Here is a 17,966-nt window from a genome sequence, read left to right as displayed (position 1 = left end):
GCCCAAAAGCTTGTACAGATCATAGCTAGATAGCCAACTTCAGGCTAGGTTGTGAGAGAACTGATTCTCTACAGCATTGTCATAGTGGTTGCATCTCTATTTGTTACAGTGGGAAAAGCTTCCCATCTTGTATTCAGGTTCATACCCTGAACTGAGAAGGATCAATAGTGTTGTCTCAGAAATTTACACATTAAAAGGTAAGAAAACAAACAGATAAGAAAGCAAAACAAAACTCCTTAGGGTATTACTTCATAGCTAATCAGCTGAGAGAAAACAGGACAGTTGAAAGTCTTCAGCCTTGAAAGAACTTCCAAAGCTACGTTACAGAGTAATTCCATCTAAGCTGTGGTCAGTTCATAGCAAAGACTTCCATGCTTGGGTTTCACCTCTGTTTCTTCACATCTGCTTTAAGAACCTACAGCTTACAGTGGCTACTGGTGAGGCTCGTCCATAGTAGGGAAGAAGGCCTCTTGGGTGTCCACAATGACAATACTTCACCCCCAGTGAAAAGTCCCTGACATCACTTAGTTTCTACAAGTCTTTCTGCAGACCTTTAGAAGAAAGTCAGGCTGCCAGCCTTCTCTGGCTTCCTTCGAGGTATATGTTGGCATGGTGCTATACATCTCTTAGATCCTTTGTAAGCAAGAAGGAATAAGACATCTTTAAAAAGTAAATGGTGCTGTCCCTATCCTACCTTTTTATCCATGTTCCTTTTAAATTCTACATCAGCAAGGTTTTTGAGGATGCACCCAGGAAAAAAGTGGTGCTTTCATTGTTGCTCCTTACAATTCAGTCTTTTAAAACCTGCTTCTCCATTTCCTTTTGCCTTCCCACTACAGCCTTGGGTGATGAATAGCTGTCAATGTTCATCTTTTCTAAAGAGTAGCTAGGAAATACACCTGAAATGCATTGCTAATTTACCTGAACATTTCTCTTGTTGTTATTATCCTGAATGGCAAGTGCTGTATTCCTGTTATTTTCTTTTGCAGTGAGAAATGCAAATACACAATGTGTGGCCATAAGGATTCAGTCAATAGCATTGAGTTTCTTCCATTCTCCAACATTGTTCTCACTAGCTCTGCTGACAAGACTTTGTCCCTGTGGGATGCCAGAACGGTAAGCAGCCTTTTTCTTGGTCTTTCTTGAATTCAAGGAAAGTGATGGCATATATGGTATAAGGACGATGTGGCACTAGAGTATTCACTAACACAGCTATTATCTTCTGAGCAAAATTATCACCATATCACATTTCCTTGACATCTGAAACGTCTGAGTCCTCACAGTGCAACACATGGGCATGCACTGAGATCACTGAATAAACAGGGAGACTTAGTTTGGTGGTGGTGGTGTTCCCAGCTGATGGCTGGTCTGGAAGGTGGTATTGCTGCACACTGTGCTCTGTCAGGTCAATACAGCAGCTGAAAGTCAGCTTTGCCATGCTTCTTTTGTAAGTGTTGGCATGTGCTTTAGGTTACATACAAAGGAAATGGGAGAAAGTGATATAGGAGAACTTCAAGCTACAGAGAAGTCTAGTATATTTATTATTCCTTTATAGAAGAGATTCCCCTCCTTGCTCCCAGAACTCACTGCTGATTTCTCATGCAATATGTATTGTTTTCTCCATAATGTATCACTGTAGGTAGTGTCCAAACTGCTGCATCTTATTCTCTACCTTCATTCTTTGCTATAAGTATAAATGAATGTAGTATATCAGAGAGTGTATTTGTTGCTGCTGCTGCTTTGCAGACCGAATATGTATATCATGTGCAAGTGGAATGCCAGAACAAGGCAAGAGTCATTTTCTTCTACTGTCGGAACATTCAATAATTATTGCTGCTGTTGTGATACTTCGCATAGAGCAACTATTCAAATGCTCAAGTTGCTACTTCAGTTGGTATTACTGTCACTATGCATTTCTCAAACAATGTAAAGATGATACAAGATTCCAGCCCAGGATAGGGAAGGTTGTATTCGTGGAAGTGATTTGAGAAGAAGACAAAGAACTGTTGCTGTGTACTAACTAATAGGTGTTGTCATTAGAGCTATACAAACATAGGGTAGGAAAAACTGACATGAAAATGGCAGTGAAATACTTGAGATGCTTATTAAGCAATTTCTATTTATGGGTCATAGAAACAGACTGAATAGAAGGTAATTTCATAATAATCCTGGGCATAAAGTACCAGTTAAAATTAAGCCAGTCAAGACTCATTAGTCTTAGCTGCGTTGGTTTGTAAGAATATTTGATATCTGAAAAGGAATAATTCAAACAGAGGGAAAAATATTGAAAAACAAAAGAAAGTTAAAAACTGGGTGGAAAAATAGTTTTCTTTTTTTTTTGCTTTTAATAAATCCTGTAAGGAACTTAATCTTGCAGATGTCTCAGTAATTTCCTGTTCATAGCAAATTAACACGATTACACAAGAGCTTTTCTTTGATAAACTTATGGAAAAAAACCTTCAATTTTCATTAACAATTTTTTTCAGCTTTGGATAATTTTGCTATGATAGGAAAGACCTTTTGTGAAAATATTTTTGTGTGGCATGTTTATTCTGTTGAATTGTTTCCCTGTTCAGTGGGAAATCTTGAAGGATTCAGATAGTGGGCCCACATTGAAGCGTCACTCTAAGTGGTGAAATCACTATGAAGATGCTATCTATCTCCCTCTAAATGCTGAATGATATTAAATGTTCCCTCCAGAAGGAAGATGAATGGTTTTCCCCCATTAATTTGGAACAGAGTCTTTTCTCACCTGTATGAGATCAATTAGCATTAAAGAGTGCATTTAAGATAATTTTAATGAAACATGAAAATCATACTCCGGTTTGTTTTCTCATAAATTAGATTCATATTACTATCCACATCTTGCTTTTCAATCATTAACTTCAGTCAGCTCTTTATTATTAAAGATAATGGATGCAGAGAACTGTAAGTCAGAGCAGTGTAAGTTGAATGGACAATGAGCTCTGGATTTGGGGCAGAGTGGGACATAAATCTTCGTAATTGCTAAGCTGAAGTTATAATGCAGCCTTTAGACTTTAAAAATGTGTGGCATTACTTTGTTAATTTTTTTTTATTTCCCCCCCCCCCCTCTGGATAACATAGGGTAAAATCTAGAGTTTCCAAAAAAAAACCTGCAGCACATTGACTGTACTTTTAACCTAAGATAGATGTTGCCTATAAAGAAATTAGAACACAGAAGGATGAATAGTATTTAGATGATTATGGCTCTTTCCAAACATTCTGGGAGAAAATAGGGAGTTGGTATTGGATTTGGACAAGAACCATCCTCTTGCTGTGCCAGACTCCCAGTAGATTAGATGTGTGAGACTGAGGCTGCAATTCACTGGTAGGAATTTCTTGCCAGTAAAGCTGATGGCTCTTGTGCCAAGATAAACTGGGGAATTTATTTATCTTTATGCCAGTTTCATAGAAAGACAAGTATATGCTGGCTTTTCACCAGAGTATTTTCTTGCTGGCACATCAGAGTGAGCATCTCTACCCATGAATTGCAAAGTGTGTCCAACGATAAATACGAGAAGTGCAAAAGAGTGTGATACCTCAAGAGTACAAGTTCACCTGCCTGGGTTAATTCTTCTCATGATAAGCGGTCTACCACTCATCTGCATTTCCCACATTCTGATGAATAATTTCTTGGGGCTTGTCAGATCTGTCTGGGTAACATTTTAGCCAAGCTGAATCTTTGCTCTTTCTCAGACAGATAAAATGCCAAATATTTATACTCTTAAATAATTAAATAGAGGGGGGAAAAAGTACTCTCATTTTTCATTCTACACATTTGAAACTTATTGATTTAGTAACTGTTTCATCTGCTTTCTGATTTTTGAAATGTCAGGTTCTCCAAGTGGATATTTTATTTTTGAAAAAGTTCTGCAGTGACTGTCATTTAGAAGTCAGCATTCAGTAGTAATGCCCTAAGGAATGTGTCTCACAAGGATTTGGGAAGACTTGTGTGTGTACTTAACTGGACAGTCCCATTCATATCAGTGTTACTGTTCTTGTTAATGAAGTCGAGCACATGCACAGCTCTGTAAAAAGCTAGATTCGTACAATGCTTTTTCTATTTGAGTCTGTGAAATACTAAACATTCAAGATACTGTTTGATAACTGTTGCCTATCTTGGTCTCTACTGGTCACTGATATTCAAGTGCTTGTAGTTTTATTTTTTAATTATCCAGGATATATTGCTGATTGTGTGCAGTGTAGCCCAGTGATTTAAGACAAGCTCTTATTTTTCTGCATTCCTTTAGTAGAAAACTGTTGGCACATAGCACAGATGAAAGGATCCTATTCCCACCCAACTATCAAACTAATATCCCTGACATCCAGACAGGAAGGCATTAAGCGTGTCAGTTTTTTACTGTTTGGGTCAAAGATGACTTAAATATGGGTATGACGGCTCAACAGAGCAGTGACAAGATGCTGTGCATCAAATTTTATCCTTGACAGTAGTTTGTGGACTGAACAGCACAATCAGAAGTTGGGAGGTCTGAGGTAGTGTGGTCTTTGATGAATAATGCAGGCAGCAATCTTGGAGGAAAAAGGAAAAAAAAGCAGAATGAGATTGTCCAAACTCCTGCCTTAACAGCAGCAAATAGCTCCCAGTAATGATAACTCATCTTCATTGAGCCAGAATCTGGCTGTGGCCATCATACTCCTGATGTAAAGCTTCCCTATGCCCCAAAGCAAGGGAGGGTAGTGGGAATCCAGGCAGAGATTCCTTTCACGCTCATGCAGGGGTATCTCTTCATGCACGTGAAGAAATCGGTTCTCTCTCAGCCCATGGGAATGGTTCCGGAGTGGTTACAGGCACACTTTATATTAGTAGGGCAGGCTGGGCTTCTAGGGCCACATTATGCTGAAGAAAGCCATTAGGAAGAAGTAGTCAGTGAAGAGAGTGAGAAGCAGCTGGATGTTCCTTTAGGCCAGGTCTTTTTTTCTTTAAATGTGGCATTGGATAAAAGAGAGTATGTACAGCCCTTTAAAGAGTTATTTCCTAATTACTGTCTGCTTATAATTTTCTGCCAATGGCTTTTGAATGCTAGACAAGGTTTGATAGAGTTTAAGTTGCTATGCGATTAGGTCTCTGGGCAACAGCAGGGAAACCCAAATGAATGACACATCTGGTAGAAATGGCAGTGGGTACTCAGCCCTGCTGTCAGGCACCACCTTCCCCTCGGTCCACAGTAGCCCCACCAGCCTTGTTCTACCATGTGGGTACAGGGGGTGGTGGTAGGACGCTGCCTGGGACTTTTCTTTCTTGGCTTTTCATGATCTACCCCATACACTCTTAGACCCCAAAATGATGGGTCTGTGAGTTCAAAGAAATAGCAGAGTAAATCCCCAAGAATTTGGGGCAGTGCAGTTTGCATTTTTGCAGTCTTGTAAAAGGCACAATATTCAGCATTTAAGGCATCCAGATCATTTAAGGACAGTGGCTGCTTAAAGGGCTTTTCACACTGTGTCCTACCAGGGAATAAACACTTACATACTCCCATTTTTTAGCTCTCTGCTGTTGCCAGCTGTGGTGTGGCATTTCAATGATGAGGGTTTAGCTGCTGACGTGTTTCCTATGGATGTGGAATAATTACAGTGATGCTGATCTAAGCTCCAGTCTTGCAATGTTTTCCTTCACAACAGAAGTCCATATTTCCCCACCATAGCATGGGACAGCTATACCAACAGTGGTTCCTAATGCAACTGGATTGTGCCTGAAAGTGAGTTAATGCTTACTTGATTTAATTCAGTGGAACTGTTCCAAACTAGTAATTTCCTTAGAGAACCTTTTTTCTTTCTTCTAATGAAATTATCTTTTAGACCACTCATTTTTTAGTGTTGATTTTGTCAGAATTTAGTAATTTTCAAATTAGTAATTGAAAAAAAAAAAAGCAAAAAAAAAAAGCCTTGTTATATTTTTGTTTCTTCCAGTGAAATATAAATTATCTTTTAAACTACGTGTTTCTCAACATGGATTTTGTCAGAACTTTTTTGTCAGTAGCTTAAAGCCTGTGGGAACACTCAGATCTTTGAGGGATGCTGCCTGTTCTAGGTGGGGGCTTTTACACCTGTGTTCATTTGGAGCAGCCAAAGGAAGTTGTTTTGAAAATCCATCTGGTTGTCTTTACATTTTTTGGCCTGTCCACTTGATTTATTCCTCAGTAAACACCTTAGACACAAAATTACGAGTGCATTGGATTTGTCAGCTTTATTTGAACTCCTGAGGGACGAATTCAAGAGCTGAATGAATAGACAGGATGGGTCATTTAAAAAAATCTTTGACAAGCAGTTTCTGGTTCAAGTCAATCCTCTTCAAAAGTAGGTCAAAAATTGAAGTTGTCAGTATTGGAGATGAAGAGCTCTTCCATGCAAACTTTGAATCTCTTGGTGTAGTTGAATTATTCTCCTGTAAAGAAGGTATATGCAAGGATAAGTCCTGTTCCCGGCAGGATGTATAACAAATTTTGTGGTCCTCATTCTGTTCTATATATTTGTAAATAATGGGTTCATATTTTAAAACTCTCTGTCTTAATGCGAAAGGGAATTTGAGTCACAGTGAAATATGAAATCAGGAACAAGTAGCTTTGAATACAGATTATGTTTTCTCCAAGAAGTAATAACATGAAAAACAAAACTAAAACTTGAAGAGGTTTATGTGAAATCTGTTTGGGACTCTTCCCTAGAGACTTAGTGCCAATATTTTTAAAAATCAAAAGCATGGCTGAGGAGAAATATCTTGATTTCTTTCTAATCTTGAAATAATTGGGGAAAAAAGCTTGATATGGTCACTGTAATTTGTAAGAAATGCTACTTTTTGACTTTCCTCCAAAACAGCTTCAGTGGAAAAAGGCAGATTAAAATAAAATATTTCAACTAATGAGCACATAACTCTGCAATTGGGATCAGTTGACCCAGATGCAAGCAAGAAAGTATCCTGCGTTCTTGTTTTGCTGTGGGATTTTTCCTTTACCTGGGGAAGCAGGAAAACCATTGTCTTTCAAACTATTTGGCTGCTGTCTTAAGAATAATCCTCAGGCTGGAACTACGACTCTGGCTTTCATTTGGCCAGCAATTGACTATTCCCTCCCTTTTCTTGCCTTCCTGACTTTGCTCCGAAATCAAACCATTAAATCCAAAGTTTAACAAACTGTATAATCAGTCGATCTCATGTTTTTTTTTTCCCTATTAAACTATCTTTAAATTAGACACTAAACATTTTAGATATGACAAGTTACCTTGTTCTGCAAATCTCAGTAGTTGGACTTGATGATCTTAAAAGTCTTTTCCAGCCTAAACGATTCTGAGGTTCTAAAGCTCTAAGTGAATTAGTGGATCTGAAGAGGTTATAATTATTGTTTTATTAAGCTGTTCTTGTTCATTGACATGACTGGGCCTGTCCACTGGATGTCAGAGTCCTGTTGCCAGTGGGAAGGCAGGCCCTTTTAACATGTCGTCCTCTGCCTTGTCTCCAAGCTATGTTTTTACTTCATTTCAAGGAGAAGACTTTAAGAAAACAAGACAGTTCTGTATGTTAAAGCTTAATATCCATCCTGATTCCTAATCCATGTGAAATGTATAAAGGGCTTTGTCTTGGCAGTGGTATAATTATTTAGTAAGATTAAAGTAACACCTTTTCAACATGATGTTCACAGTCATTTAAGCTGCTACTAAAGAAGAGAGCAATGGGGTTCTCTGTAGCCTGATGCTTTCCTTCCTCTACGGTCATGGTTTCCCAGAGGATCTGCCTGAGTTTCCTCCTGTAGCTGGAAGTTTGCACCCTCTAGGAAAGGCTTCTTGCAGTGCAGCCTGGCCAAGTTTTAACTTACTGTGTGTCTTAGGGCAAGTCTTGGCTGCTTTCTGGTATCACTGCCTTTCCCATGGTCAGAGGAGTCCTCTGACCCTTCTCTAGCAAGCTCTAGGTGCATCTGTCTGATTCCCTACCTCCCTCCTAGCGGGTCATCCTTCTACAAGGTTTTATGCCTTTCACCAAGGCTTCTGTTCTGGTTTAAGGCTCCCTTTCATCCACGTGCTGTGTTTATCTCACATTCCCCAGGATGTCCCCCTAATCTAGTGATGGGTGATGGGGAGGTGCTTTGGCACACTCATTTCTATTACTTACACCTTACCAGCTAGGGGGTTGCTTCTGGGCAAGGCATTCTGAATGTGAAACACATGCCTGTAATTACAAATGAGGGATATCCATATTCCAGGCACCAGGCCATGCAATTCACAGCTCTGCTAACAGCTCCCTATGATGTATCACTGACGCTGCTGTGTTGTAAACTTGCAAGGGCAGGCAGAGAGGTATCAGTGGAATTGAGGAGGGTATTAATTCACTCCTGATTGAATAAGATTTCATCGGCTGTAAAATTAGAGTGGAACAGTTTTCAGTTGCTGATGGTTATCTTAGAATATTAGTAGCAATTAGAGGACTATAAATAGATGCATTTAAAATATTTGAAGTTTTAGCCAGGGGAAAAGTCTGGCTATAGATTTCGGTAAACACTTGGATAGTGTGGCTCGCAGTGTGCTGGAGTGTGCAGTGTAATGGCATTTGGCTGTGTCACTGATTATTCAGAAATGAAGTGAGAGAAGCAGGCTATATTCCTCTCTGGGCAGCAAATAGATTGACCTGAATCTGAACTTGTTACCAGCTGCCTGTGTAGATCAGTAATGTGTATGCATGATATATTGAAGTAAGTATGAATTTAATTTTTATGTCGTCAATGTCACTTTGAAACAAAAAGGGAATAAAGTTCTTTGAAAGGCTTTGGGAAAGGCCTGACTGCAGAATAACATTTGCATTGACTTCTTGGTCCTAAACATCTAATTAAATTATTGATTATGAAGCTGTCTGCTTTCCTAATAGCTCCTAATGTAACAATTAAAGCAAAGTAAGTAATTAAAAATGAAAAGATCGGTCCACAAGTTCAATCTTCAAAAGGTCATTTTCAACTTAATCGCTTTCTTGAAAGAGGCAAGAATAAAACAAATGAGTCATTAGTAAAAAAGCAATTTAGTGTGTGTATGTATGTAATAACGTGCCTCCGAGATTACCACTGGCCACACAATGCCTAAATTAATTAAAAATAATGGCTACCTTTACTTAGTTGTATTAACACCTCTCTTCCCAGACCAGACCTCCATTGTGGGATGTGCAGTAGGAGGTACATAGCCATAGTGTTCTTCTACTCAGGACAGTTAATAACCATGGCAGAAGCCTGAAGCTTCAGCCAAAGAGAGAAAAAAAAAAAAAGAAATCTGTGAAACTATTACGTTATTATTTAACATCATAAAAAATGCTTTGTACTACACAGAACATTTATTAGCAACTTTTTTATAAGCATGAGAAGTAAGGGGAAATTTTTAGAGGTCATTCATGTTCGTCCATGGATGTTTATAGATGTGAAAGGAAGCAGAGGAAAGCATAAAGGTGTTTGCCAGAAAATTTTCAAAAGCCTACTTAGCACTGTTGCCTTTGACAGAGCAGAAGTGAGAGGTGACACTGGAAGATTTAAGAACTGATAGAAAGCTTGGAATCTACAAGCAAAAAATAGTCACTCGCAAGCAAGGTATGCAGGCAGGCACTGCTTGCGTTCCCCTGAATGGAGAACTGAGTTTTGTACTGATTGTACTGTGGGCTTTACACAAGGTGCTCATGATGTTATATGAAGGAAAATCAGTCACAGCTTTTGCATCGTCTCTGATATTTAACTATTATGTGCTGACAAGCCAGGGAAGGAAACCCATTTGAGATGAAAGCTCTGTTACAAATACTTTACCCTCTGCCACAGATCTTTCAGTATAAATTGTCTAGCTTACTTATCAGTGCAAAAGTAGCTAATTGGTGCAGTAGTTCATAGGTAAGAAGACAGCCTGTTCTGTAGCCTGTTATAAATGTAGTTCAGTATCACCATACTGCTTGCACATGCAAGCTAATCGGAAACTAATCCAAACATTGAAGCATGGATGTGGAAATTTGCTAAGCGAACACCTGCCATAGTCAGCCCCTCCTGTGCCTGTGGAACATGTATTCCTGGGCACAGGGAAATTCATTAAATCATGGGATACAGAATTGGGATAAGCATGTACTTAAAAAATATATATGCTGGGGGGTCTAGGAGTCGTCTAATATTGTGAGCTTTATAGGCATTTGGGAAACTGAGCTCCCATTAATAGTCACTCTGCACAGCAACTGTAAACGCTTTCTCTAGACAGTAATTGTGTCTGCTACAGTTAGATTCTGCTTCAACACATTTGCTCAGAACCAAATCCTATTCTTGAGAAGGCAGTGGGGGGGAAAATTACTGTGCCATTCAGGTTGTATGAGAAACAGATAAATCTGTTAGTCTATTAAGTTAAAGGCATTGAATCCTAAATGCTCTTTTTTCCATTGCACAATTAATTGAGGAATCTTCTTTCCTCACATATTAATTAAAGAAAGCAGACTGTATACGTGAACTTTTGTGTAAAGGTCCTCTTAGTGGATCAGCATGTCTGCCTGTCCACCTGCACACCTGCAGTGCTCTACTGTTTATTTCATGCAGAAGAAAAAGAGTGGGTAGTTTGCTATCTTTTCTTGCATCTGGATTCCCCACGAGCTGTTTTTATGTGCTATTAAGTACAGAGCTGCTGTTCTGTCAATCAAGTTGAAGTAAGGCATCTGGGCACACTTGTCTGTAAAGAATATAATATGATGAGTTTTTACTTTCACACTAAGGTTACACTACGCTCTCTAGTCCAAGCATAAGCTGTTATCTATCAAACCATGTATTCCTCTGTCCCTTCCCAGATGTAGCTGTAAGAACTTAAGTTTCAGAACTCTAATGACATACTGACTGTGGCTACACATTCTCAAAAAGATCTATTAAAACCCAAACAAACCCCAAACCTTAAAAATCGCTTTCCTTTCTACTAACAATAACATTGTGAGGGAAGAAGTACAGTTTTAATGAATAGCTTTCCAGTTTGGTAAATACTGGCTCAAAATGTTGGTGATGAATGACTGTTTCTTTGTATAGACTACTTCCACCCACTACTGCTTGTGTATAGATTTATTCCCATTCTGGTTTCCCACAGCCTCAGTGGGTGGCTTTTTTTAGATTTCCCATTCACATGTCCTTTTCATAATAGCAAAAGAGATACTGTCTGGGAAACAGCTTGAGCTGAAAAGTAGGCAGACCTTTGGGATTACTTCAGCTCTATGTTCAGAAAACGGGAATTTTAGAGCTTGCAAGATACTTGCTTAAAAAAATATTTTCTTGCTGCTTCGAAAAGGCTTAAGTAGTCAATTGGAAGTGGCATCTGCAAAATAGTTGAGGGTCCTACTTTTGAAGCAAAAGCTGTAGGCTCTCAAAGTGGTTTTGAATAGGGTGCCCCATGCAGTGTTGATGGATAGTGAAAGTTTGCAGGGGGTAATTTGTTCTTCAAATATTTCCCATATGATACAGTTTTTGTAGCATGCATTTAATGTACAAGGAACTGCCAGGCAGACACAGGTTTAAAACAGCTTTATACTCTGATACTCCCAAGGCAACAGCAGAGAGGTAGTGTTCACATTTTATGGTCCAAGACCAAAATGCAACTCTGATTATAATTGAATTCAGATTCCACATTTATAAGCATAATAAATAGTTGATGACATTGTATGTTAAGAGGCAACGTGGTTGGTCTGATGTGAAACTGGTATGAAATTTGGGAGATGATGCTTCTCTTCCTCACACAGTCTCACAAATTTGCTTATGAGTAGCAGGAATATCTCTTCAGCAATTTTCCATCTGCCCTTTCACCCTTTGTTGCTGATGTAGACTGCAGTATGATGTGTGAAAAAGATGCATTAAAAGGTAAGAGTCTTGGCATCTCAGAGTATGCTGTACTAATAATCTAAAGATGATTCAGCTGAGGCCATAAAATACAAACATACTTCTCTCTGGAACGGGTTATTCTGTAGGTAGACCTGGTTGCTAAAATGGTGGAGGTGGAATAAAAAGTACATGACAGTTGTGCTCAGAAGGAACTTCTGGTGTGGGGACACTGGGAAACATTAGCAGGGGCTATTAGAGAGGAGAAGCAATGAGGCAGCACCTAATTTGTGTTGTACAGGTCTATCTAAAATTGCTCCAGTAGACTACCCTGATGGGATTTCATATTGCCAATAGAAATAGGAGTGCATGTTCGTTGCCTTGCACAAGGTGATGTGACAGCATTGTAACTGTGAAATTGTCACAACTAATAGTGACTTACGTAGTGAAGAACTGCGTGTTCTGTTATCCTGAGAACCCCAAGTCTCTCAACCTTCAGCAGCAATGAATACAAAGCTAATTACATGCTGTAATTTATGTGAAGCAATGAAAAGAGATCTGTCTCTGTTTCTGACCCAGTCTGGATTTTGCTAACAACAGGATGGTGTTCCAGTCAGTGGTGTGAATTGCTGTGTCATTTTAGTTACCTGCCAGGTTTTCTTTCATCCTAACATTTGCCCAGGCTCTTCATCTGGAGGCAAACTTCCCTTCTGAGCACTGTGGGACTGCTTGCAGATTTCCTCTGTGTGTTTTCTCCTCCTGTGTTTAATGGTATCTCCTTTGTTTCCTTAGAACAATTAGGCATACCTCAAGGATGCACATTTATCAAAGCAGTCAGCACACAATTCCTCATCCCTACCATAAATCCCAGCCTCACACACTACCCCATGCCAAATCCAATGGTAAGTGCACTAATCCCTTCACAAATGCTGTCTGGATGCTTTGTGTCCCTCTTTCCTGGCAGGCTGAGTTCCATCAGCTTCTTTTCAGGAGTCTCAGAGCCCCTCTTGATTGCGAGGTGATTTCAGAGCTAGGGCAGAAGAACAAGTTTCTGAAGCAGCATCATTGTCCCTCAAGTCCAGATTTCTGGCAATACTTTGCTGCAGCACTACTAAAATTAATTGTTTCAGGACCTAAAGTGTTCTGGCACCAAAACAGGAGGAATGAGATACTGCCATGAAGGTACCACTAGTTGATCTCCTGAGAACTGACCCTGCATCATTCAGCATGGTTTTCAGGTTAGAAAGGATTTACTGGTAAACACTGGTTTTGCAGTTTATTTAGCTTTTCACTTTCTCTAAAAATAAATATGTGATTATTGCATTCCTGTTTTTCCTCTTTCATGGCTCAAGCCCAGCTTCTCTGCCTCCAAGTGGGTTTTGGACCAGTGTTCTGCAAATGATAGTATTTTGTGTGCCAGTCCCTTAGTCAGTTGTTTATTTCACCTTTCTTTCCCCTCAAAAATGTTTTATAGAGAGCAGTAATCTTTCAACAAGAAGGTATTTATCACACATAGATTGGAAACACTGGGACAAAGCTGATAGGCGAGAAGCAAAATTTAGCAATGTGACAAAGCCTTTGTACATAATCTTCCCCTGTTGGTGACTGTGGTCCAGTATCAATGGTCCAATTTTCTGCTGTGAGCAAGCTCACAGGAAGGGAGGTACTCAGTGATGCATGTTGATATGACTGTGCCACAGTCCTACTCTTTATTTAAATCTCTCCTGTTCTATACTGGGTTTGTGCAAAAGCAAGAAAGAGTTGCTTTAGCAAAAAATTCTGGAAAAGTAGGAGTGTGGTCAGGACTAGAACAAGTCTGAGTGGGGAACTCTGTACATCGTACTCCAAGATCTACCCACTCCAATCCTGCTGCCCAACCCATCTCCCTTTCTAGCCCCTTCCAGTAATGGCACACAAATAGTTTTACTAGTTGGGATGGAATCATAGAGGGTTGGGTGTTGGACTCAATGATTTTTGGAATTAACCTAGTTGATTCTATGATTCTATGATTCTGTGATTCTGTGTCCACCTATGGCAGAGCCTGTGTCTTGGGAAACATGAAGCATCTTGAGAAATAGTCTTGTGTCAACTCCAGTTGCCATATATATTTAGAAGTTTATAATTGTAATGATTACAGTCTTTTGTCATTTTCCTTTTATTTACCTTCTGCATTCGGAGAAAATCTGCATACAGTCACCCATTTGTGTTGGTCCTGGCCATCATACTCTGCTTTGGTTAAGTAAGAAATGGAGAAACCTGTGTGTGGGAGAGCTCACGAACATGCCTTATCAGGCATTTTCTCCCACCAACCCCCAAGTTATATCTGTGGTTCTCCTGCAGTGCCACTGTAACAGAGATGGGATAAGTTAAAGTCAGACCTCTAGACATAAGAAACCTGGGGATGAAGGATTTTATTTTACACAAAGTGCTAATAAACATTAGTCATTTTTGTACTAAGTATAATTTCCGTTCTTAAAAATGCTGAATTCATAGGAAATGGAATAGGAAATGCAAAATGCTTTGACCAAAAAAAAAACAACAAAGTGGTTTTTATTCTGGGAAAAACTGTGTGACATATTTGAGTAATTTTGGTTTAGAGGGAAGGGTTTTGGTGAATTTGGTTCCATTCAAAATCTTTCCTTTCCAAATCTGGCAAATGGATTTTGCAAGATCTGCTGTGGATTTGCAGAATATTCCCATTTTTGGTCCCCTTTTAATCATGTTATTAAAAGATAGCCCTTTGTCAGTGCCTCTCTGAATAATGCAGGAGCCTAATGTCTCAAATTCCCCCTGTCACCAACAGCAGCAGACATGACCCATGATGCTGAAGTTCAGCTGGTTTCAGTTGAGCATGGGCAAGGAGAGGGCTGATGTTCCTTCGCTGGGCACTGACCTCCCTTGGCTGGCTGAGGACACCCTGCAGCTGATCAGCCTGAAGGGCACAGGAGCACTCCCCTCAGTAGAGTCTTTCTGAGAACTGACATCAGGGCACATAACATCTTTGGAGCTTGAGGGCTTTATTTTACAAGAATAATTGTCCTACTTTAAGTACAGCAGCTTTGCTGTGACTGACAGTGATTTTATTTTATTTTTTTATTTTCCTTTGTGACATTCTTTTGGGGTTTTTTTGGGGGTTTTTTTTGTGTTTTTTTTTTAATCTGAAAAGTACTCTTTTTTCTGGAGGAAGAATGCCTACAAGAAATTTGGAGAGGGGCTTTGGACAAGGGCCTATAGGGACAGGACAAGAGGAATGGCTTTAACCTGCCAGAACAGGGGAGATTGAGATGAACTGTTAGGAAGAATCTCTTCCCTGTGAGGGTGCTGAGGCGCTGGCACAGGGTGCCCAGAGAAGCTGTGGCAGCCCCATCCCTGGCAGTGTTCAAGGCCAGGTTGCATGGGGCTTGGAGCAACCTGCTCTAGTGGAAGGTGTCCCTGCCCATGTCAGGGGTTTGGAACTGAATGAGCTTTAAGGTCCCTTCCAACACAAACCAGGCTGCGATTCTATATTGATCTCAGGTTTTTATTTTTAATTTAGATCCTAGTGTTTCCAGTGAAGTGTGAGTTACTATGGTTGAACACATACTTGAAAGTTAAAAAGTGTGTGTTTAGGAGTAGGGGGGAGTGTGTGTGCACACGTTTTTCTATCTATCTGTATGTTGCTCTCTCAGAAACATGAATTGGTAGTCAAGAGTAAATAGTTGTATTAAACCTAAAATGGTAAAGGTGTTATTATTCAACACTGCGTAATAAGTAATAAACCTGTAAATAGTGTCGACTAATGTATTGTTCGAAATAGCTTGGTTTTGTGGTGACAGCCCATAACTGCCTGCTATTTGACTCACACCTTCCACTTTTGAAAAGCTGAATTATTAAACAAGTTCAAGAAGCAACTTATCGTTACTTGCTAGTCTCATTTCACATGAGAAAGGGGACTGCATTTCCTAATGAACATGTAAAGAAATGGGTAATAAAGCTTTTCCCTAAAAATACAGCTCGCCAGTTTTCACACCTTGTCCCAAATTTTCTCATTTTTAACCTGGCAAAACAAATGTCTGTTGGTGGTATGAAAAAAGTAATCCCTTCCGCTTTAACTTCCTCTTAATTAACTTTTAATGTATGCTGTTACTCAGGGGGCATCCCTTAATACTAAATGTGTCTAAAACAGAAAAGACAGAGATTTAAATGATTAAAATAAACATCTGCCCCTAACATAGAGGCATAAAATTACACATTCAGTGAAACAGTTGCTTACTGCCAGCATTCGCAGACCAAAAAATGCACAAAAAATTCTTTTCCTTTTCTATAAATTTTCTTCCCTTCTGTATATGGGCTTAGGGGAAATGATCAAGTCTTCAGGTGTAGGAAACATGGATTGCAAATGGTGTCTAATAAGCTTGCTGAGCATTGCCAAATCAGCAGAGATTTTGAAGGAGGACGTGTTCTTTCTGCTATATAATGCAGTGTTTTGACTTGTTCTGGAGCAGCCCTCTTTTTCTTAATTTAAGACAAGAAATTGAAAAAGATTTGCAGTTTCTATCCGTAGTTTCTGCCTACCTGCCTCTGTAATGCTAATCCATACTGGTATTAAATAATTCTGTTTAGATAAATTGGTCTGTCTTTAGCAATTTAGAACACTCTTCTAAAGTAGTGTGCAGTAAGAATGTATTAAAATAATTGCCTGCTATTTCATTTCAGCAAATTTGACTGTCAGAAATGGCATAATAAAAAGAAATATTTTGTCAAAATCTCAAAATTTCCAATAGCTGAATCAATAGAGTAAAGGCAGTTATTGTTGTATGTAGTTTTCCAACTAATTGTAGAGGTTAAGCATGTGTTACAAATCTAAACACAAAATCTCTCTTAACATTGTTTGAAAATTATCTGATGAAAGGGAATGCCATCATTAACCCAAATATTTCTGTAGAAAGATCTTTATTTTACAAGCTTATGTGCTAGGCAGTGTCCCAGTGAAAATTCTCTTCATCCTCTGGGGAAAAAGAGGAGTTTTGGTGCCAGCCCCACCAAAAGGGCTTCTGAGGTGGGTAGAGGACAGCCCTTGAAGTCCACAGTGCAAAAGAGCTGCTCAGAGACCTGGCTGGAATTCATGCCATCAGAAAAATCGTCATAGATGCAACTTTAGATCTCTGTGTCTTGGGTGCAATCAGAGATTTATCAAAATGGAACAAACTTCAGTAAAAAACCACATCCTCCAGCATCTCACTTGTTTCTCAAGAGCTTGAATGAGGTGTGAAAGGACACAGTGATTTCTTTAGCAAGACACTTCAAAGCTCAGCTTCACTCTGCTATACAAGCCATGCTGATTTCATGGCACTTGCATACCGCACTGCAAAGTGTTTTCTCTGTGGTCTTCAGTCCACTGCTTTCTGCTCTCATGTTACTTTGAAGGTGTTACTCTCTGGTTGCAGTGATTCATCTGATTGTAGAACATGACTGACTTGAACTGTGTCATGTAGTCTACTTTACAGTAGCTTCATAACTCAGAAACCTGTTATTGTTTCTGGCTGCCTGGGACTGCAGCTGTGATCTCCCTCATAAAATAAATGCACTGATGAGAAGTGTCACACATGTGACAAGTGTCACATTCATGCCCAGCAGTGTGGGTGTCCCCCACATGAGAATCTTTCTCTGGATGTTTTATATTGTGGCTGAGGGGCTACAGTCATCTTTTGCCAGACTCTCTGTTACCTCCTCTCCTGATTGTGTGGATCCTATCATACTAAACCTGACTTAATGCTATGAGCAAAATCAGTCAGGATATGTGATGGCTTCAAAACAAAAATGAGGTAGACCTTGCTCCATTCTCTGTCAGTGTTATTGTCCCATTTTTTGAGAAGAGGGGTCTGGGAAGGGAAGACATCAGCATATAGTAGAAAGATCATGTTTTACTTCTGTATCAGGTAACTATGGATGGTGTAGGTTAGCAGTGAGAAAGATGACAGAAGGATAAAATCAAGTATAAATGAGAAATATGTACTAAGAAAGACCGAAGTAAAAGCAGTGAAAGAAGAGGAAGCAGTGGTGTCAGGAGGAAAAGAGGACATAAAAGAGCTTAAGGAACGGAAACAGGAAACAAAAATCAGAACATATTATGTATTTTTGATATCTGTTTTCTGCTCATAAGCTTTT

The 17,966-nt window shown here is 39.4% G+C and overlaps 1 protein-coding gene across 1 annotated transcript in view; it reads left to right on the top strand.

The window, feature by feature from the left end:
- The window catches only part of SPAG16 (sperm associated antigen 16), a 430,349-nt gene that overhangs the window by 265,504 nt on the left and 146,879 nt on the right, over window positions 1–17,966 (top strand). The window contains exon 13 of the mRNA XM_057412371.1: window positions 990–1,116. Within this exon, the coding sequence (XP_057268354.1) occupies window positions 990–1,116 (127 nt within the window). The remainder of the gene's footprint in view (window positions 1–989; window positions 1,117–17,966) is intronic.

This window comes from Pezoporus wallicus, unplaced genomic scaffold, assembly GCF_028554395.1.
Source record: "Pezoporus wallicus isolate ANWC-B61680 ecotype Strahan unplaced genomic scaffold, APGP_CSIRO_Pwel_v1 contig_6566, whole genome shotgun sequence".
Classification (NCBI taxonomy): Eukaryota; Metazoa; Chordata; class Aves; order Psittaciformes; family Psittacidae; genus Pezoporus; species Pezoporus wallicus.
Note: the sequence above shows the minus strand (reverse complement) of the source record. Positions and strands in the feature narration are given on the sequence as shown.